A 5,000-nucleotide genomic window follows, 5' to 3' on the forward strand; every position below is an offset into this window, starting at 1 on the left:
ACACACACACACACACACACACACACACACACACACACACACACACACACACACACACACACACACACACACACACACACACACACACACACACACACACACACACACGCGCGCGCGCGCAGACTGGTGCACGCACGTATGAGTCCTTGCTGTCGACTTCCACGGGCGGTTCCCGGTCCAAGAGGAGCTTGACAATGTCCTCATGGCTGTGCATGCAGGCATAGTGCAGCGGCGTTGTCTCCTGTGGTGATTGTTGCTGTCGTGAGATAAACTGTAATGTCATGTTCAGATCATCACAAACAAGCAACCAGTCTACAGGACTGAGCAAGAGGGTTGACTCGACTGGGCCAACAGCCCCACGGGCACACACACACACACACACACACACACACACACACACACACACACACACACACACACACACACACACACACACACACACAGCCACGAGTGACGCACGTCATCGTCTGGGTGGTTAAAGTCAATGCCTTCCTCCAGGAGGGAGGAGACGGCGTGGATGTTGCCGCGCTTGCAAGCAACATGCAGCGACACGGTTGACCAGGGCCCGGCCTCGGGCTTCTTCTGCACAGCACAGCGCAAAGACAGATGCACGCAGCGTGAAGATGCATCAGGTGGCCAGCTTTGCCTGTGCAAAACTACGCGCGCATGACAATACAGCGAATGCAGAGCGTGGTTGTCAGTGTTACACATGACACTTCAAAGTGGATGTAGGCACACACGTCTTTATGGTCCAACTCTGCGCGCTTCAGCACTTGCGCAATTGTGGTGTGGTTGCGGTGCCTCGCTCGGTCCCGTGGTGTCCATCCCTAACATGTTCGTTCAGAGAAGTGCAAGTGAGTGGATGGAGTTGAGTGCAAGCGGAGTGGGTGGAGAGAGTGACTGAGGTCACGAGATGGCATGCGTGGGAGTGGCGAACTGTTACACTTGTTTGCAATCGCAAGGCGACAAGCTTCACACACACACACACACACACACACACACACACACACACACACACACACACACACACACACACACACACACACACACACACGCACACACACGCACGCACACACGTACATAGGTGTTTGGGATGAGCGGGTCGGCGCCGTACTGGAGCAGGAGCCGCACGATATCCGCGTGGTTCTCCCGCGCTGCATCATGCAAGGGTGTGCAGCCCTGCCAACAGACATTGGCCGACGCGAACAACAGCCCACAACAGCACAGTGAATGAGACAATGGCGTCGACGGCAGAGAAAGTGTCATGGTGCCACTGTAGTTGGTCTGCGCCACAAACGCAGCCGGCGCCACAAGCGAAGCCTGCAACGCTACGCTCATGACCATGTGTCATCACATCGGCCACAGCAACACTACACGCCTGCTTGTCTCACCATCGGGTCTTTCTGGTTTGGATCCCACCCATCACGCAGCAGCGCGCTGACGGTGTGGATATCTCCCTTGCGACAGGCCGTGTGCAACTGCAGGATGGTGTCCACAACCTGGCTGTTGCGCTGCGCCTCGGCCTCATCCAGCGGTGTCATGTCCTATCGCAATGCGCGTGCGCGTATGTGTGTATGACACAGGGGGCGGGAGTGAGGGAGTGAGGGTACAAAAGGGTGAGAGGGGTGCATGGGGGAGTGGCGAAGTCACAAGTGATGTCACAAGTGACGAAGCAACAAGGGACAAAGCAGGATGCATTTGCATGACAGCAACGGTAACAGCGACAGCGGCAACAGCCACACGAACATCATAGCCGCGAATAGCCGAGCTTGCGCCGTGCTTGAGCAGCACACGAACGACGGCAACGTGGTTCCTGAAGCTGGCCAGGTGCAACGGCGTGCGTCCCTGTGGTTTTGTGTTTGGCATGAATGTAGGCAGTTAAGCGGAAGTGTGGCCATGCATGCGTGTGTGCACCAGCGGCTTTCTCGTTGGCACTTCACCTCTTTGTTCTTGGCGTGGGTGGTTGCGCCATTCTCAATGAGCAGCTCCGCGATGGTATCTTGACCACAGAAGCCCGCAATGTGCAATGCAGTGTTGCCCTAGGTCGAGTAACACGCGGCAAAGGCGTGTAAAGGAATGCACCACAAGGCTCGGAGGCACGACGAGCGTGTAACACAAAGGCAATACACTGGTTTGTGTGGTGCGTTCACACACAGACATTTGCATGCACACAGACATACAGACACACACAGACACACACACAGACATACGCATACGAAGCGCAATGCACAGACTTCGTTGTTGGCCTCGTCGACGCTGGCCCCGTGTTGAAGAAGCAGACGCGCAATCACGCCTTGCCCATGCTGGCTGGCAATGTGCAGTGGCGTGTTTGCCTGCAGGCACCGCAAGCGGAAGATCAGGTATGAGTGGCACGGGAGAAGGACAAGAAGCCACAAGAAGCGAGGGCAACCGACTCAACAAGGGTAACGGGACGCGTGAACTCGCATGTGCTTGCAAGCAAACCCAAGCGAGCAGGCGAGCAAGCAAGCGAGCGTGTGGCCTACCATCACGTTTTTGGCGTGAACGCTGGCTCCGTGTTGCAGCAGCTCCTCCACGGCCTCCACCTGTCCATATTGGCATGCCACATGCAGCGGTGTCCTTGCCTGTGCGCACAGCAGATGACAGCGGCGCCGTTTAGAACTTGGACCGGACATCGCACACACCACAGAGCAGCCGTCTCCGTGATGCGGTGACAGCTGCGATGTGTGGACTTGCAGAAGCAAGCTCAAAAGTCACAGACAGGCCTCACACGGCGCAGAGGAGAGGCGTGGGCACACAAGCATACGCACATGCGATGCCGAAGGATGCACTCGTATGGGAGCTCACGCAATCAGCCCATCGCACACATCGCACCACACACATTGCATCACGAATGCAGTCACCATGGAGTCGCGGCAGTCGACAGGCTTCGGGCCGGAGAAGAGGCCTTTCTTGAGGAGCGCCCTGACCTTGTCAATGTCTCCGCGCTGGCACGCGGTGTGCAGCTTCGGCATCTTCCTGGCGACTCAGGGGTGAACGCTGAGACGAGAGGTGGCGGGCGGAATGGAGGGAGAGGGGTGGTGATGAAGAAGAAACTGATGATGCGCGAGCGTCTTTGATGACTGGACAAAAAGTGAGTGAGAGTCGAGCTGTCTGCACAAGCTGAAGAAGCTGTGGAGGGCCTTGTGGCTGTGTGGCTGTGTGGCTGTGTGGCTGTGTGGTTGTGTGAAGCAGACGATCACCGCGGCTGGCAGTCGTGATAACTGCCTCACTTCCTTCTGCGCTTCTGCGCTTGTTGTGGCGCTGCCACACTGCATGCACGCGCCGTGCACTCGCGCAGTGGTTGCAGCGTGTTTGTGTTGGGAGGAGGAAAACGGTTACCAACCGCTGGCAGGCTTTGTGTAGTGTGATGACACCTACGCATGATCACGATCATGGTCGCTCAGTTGACGGGTTGATTGATGCTTGCGAAGCAGCGGCAGCAGTTGCGCGTGCGCTTGATCGCGTGCACGTGCAACGAAGCAATGGGCTGGCTGACTCTCACAGCTGAAGTCTTGAAGTCAAACTCGACACACAGAACACAAACACATTGGGTGGGTTCAAACCAAACACGTGTTTCAAACGTTCGAGTGTGTGTGTCTGCGTGTGCGTGCGTGTGTGTGTGTGTGGTGGCTCAGGTTTGCTTTTGATGTTGAGATGCAGCTTTAGAGCCCCCCCTCCCCATCACCAACTTCCCACGGGCGTGCCTTCATCGTGTCAACGTGCTGATAACAAACAACAGCACCTTCACGGGCACCCGTGACAAGGTGTAGTGTGCTGTGTTTCGTGTTGTCGCATTGCCGTGTTGCCGTGTTGTCGCGTCTCTGTTTGTCTACTTGTCTTCGTGCCACTGCGGTATGCTGTGGTGCAAGAGCGGGACGGGAACAAGCCACCTCCACCAAAAGCGCCAGGGCCCAAGCACGTCCTGCAGGTTGTTGAGCAAGTGTGGCTCCTTGTTGACAGTGATGCTCTCGCGTTGCCGCTTGCGCTCGGAGAAGCTGAGAAACTCAATCGTCGTCGTGTCCGTGTAGACGAGGTACGTGACAAAGAGCCAGAACGCCGTGAGCAGTGCAGCCGCGGCGACAGAGGCAAAGAACAGGCGAACCTTCAGGCTGTCCCATCCTTCGCAGTGCTCAAACATGTTTGGGGCCTCTTCCTCCACCTCTTCGCCCAGCCCCGCGTCCTTGTCGGCGGTAACATCTGCCATCTCCACGCACTCCAAGTACGGGTGGATGGAGAGCCAGAGCGCGTACACCGTCGCAAACCACCCGTACGTCTGTGCATGAGAAAAACATGAGTGTGTGTGTGTGCGCGTGTGTGTGTGCGTGCGTGTGTGTGTGTGCGTGCGTGTGTGTGTGTGAGTAAGTGAGTGAGTGAGTGAGTGAGTGAGTGAGTGAGTGAGTGAGTGAGTGAGTGAGTGAGTGAGTGTGTGTGTGTGTATGTGGGTGTGTGAATGTGTGAGTGAGTGTGTGAGTGTGTGAGTGAGTGAGTGTGTGAGTGTGAGTGAGTGAGTGAGTAAGTGAGTGAGTAAGTGAGTGAGTGAGTGTGTGGGTGTGTGTATGTGGGTGTGTGAATGTGTGAGTGAGTGGGGGTTTACGCTTCCGTTTGGGTGGAACCTCACATGCAGCTCCCTCCGACTGCCCCTCAAAGCACAGCCACATGAACAGGGGAAACAGCCATGTGGAAGCCACGTACCACGAAGAGATAAAAGTACTTGTGGTTCCCTTTGCCAACACAGTTGGCTGTGAATGGGCAGTGGTGGTCCATCTTCTCCACGCAGCGGTTACACGTCGAGCAGTGGTGACTTCGAAGCGGTTTTGGGCCTTTGCACACCTTGCATCGCCTGTGAGCACCCATGGCGAGGGTGCGTTCATACGCATGGGTGTGTGTGTGTGTGGTTGAAGTATCACGTGAGAGAATGGGCAACAGGGAAATATAAACGTCGGCGGACGGAGAGGCAGCGAGAGACACAAAGAGACACA

At 56.3% G+C, this 5,000-nt stretch overlaps 2 protein-coding genes across 2 annotated transcripts in view; both read right to left on the bottom strand.

Moving 5' to 3' along the window:
• Nucleotides 1-3,195, bottom strand: part of PTSG_04015 (uncharacterized protein) — a 5,202-nt gene extending 2,007 nt beyond the window's left edge. The window contains exons 1-10 of the mRNA XM_004994855.1: nt 2,883-3,195; nt 2,505-2,603; nt 2,235-2,333; nt 1,941-2,039; nt 1,747-1,845; nt 1,392-1,544; nt 1,081-1,179; nt 741-827; nt 460-582; nt 137-241 (exon numbers count right to left, since the gene is read on the bottom strand). Coding sequence (XP_004994912.1) covers nt 137-241; nt 460-582; nt 741-827; nt 1,081-1,179; nt 1,392-1,544; nt 1,747-1,845; nt 1,941-2,039; nt 2,235-2,333; nt 2,505-2,603; nt 2,883-2,993 — 1,074 coding nt within the window. The 5' untranslated portion in view covers nt 2,994-3,195. The remainder of the gene's footprint in view (nt 1-136; nt 242-459; nt 583-740; nt 828-1,080; nt 1,180-1,391; nt 1,545-1,746; nt 1,846-1,940; nt 2,040-2,234; nt 2,334-2,504; nt 2,604-2,882) is intronic.
• A 639-nt stretch (nt 3,196-3,834) lies between these two features.
• Nucleotides 3,835-5,000, bottom strand: part of PTSG_04016 (uncharacterized protein) — a gene marked incomplete at its 5' end in the record, with an annotated part of 2,299 nt that continues 1,133 nt past the window's right edge. The window contains 2 exons of the mRNA XM_004994856.1: nt 3,835-4,294; nt 4,714-4,861. Of these exons, the coding sequence (XP_004994913.1) occupies nt 3,851-4,294; nt 4,714-4,861 (592 nt within the window). The 3' untranslated portion in view covers nt 3,835-3,850. The remainder of the gene's footprint in view (nt 4,295-4,713; nt 4,862-5,000) is intronic.

Source organism: Salpingoeca rosetta, assembly GCF_000188695.1.
Source record: "Salpingoeca rosetta unplaced genomic scaffold supercont1.9, whole genome shotgun sequence".
Classification (NCBI taxonomy): domain Eukaryota; class Choanoflagellata; order Craspedida; family Salpingoecidae; genus Salpingoeca; species Salpingoeca rosetta.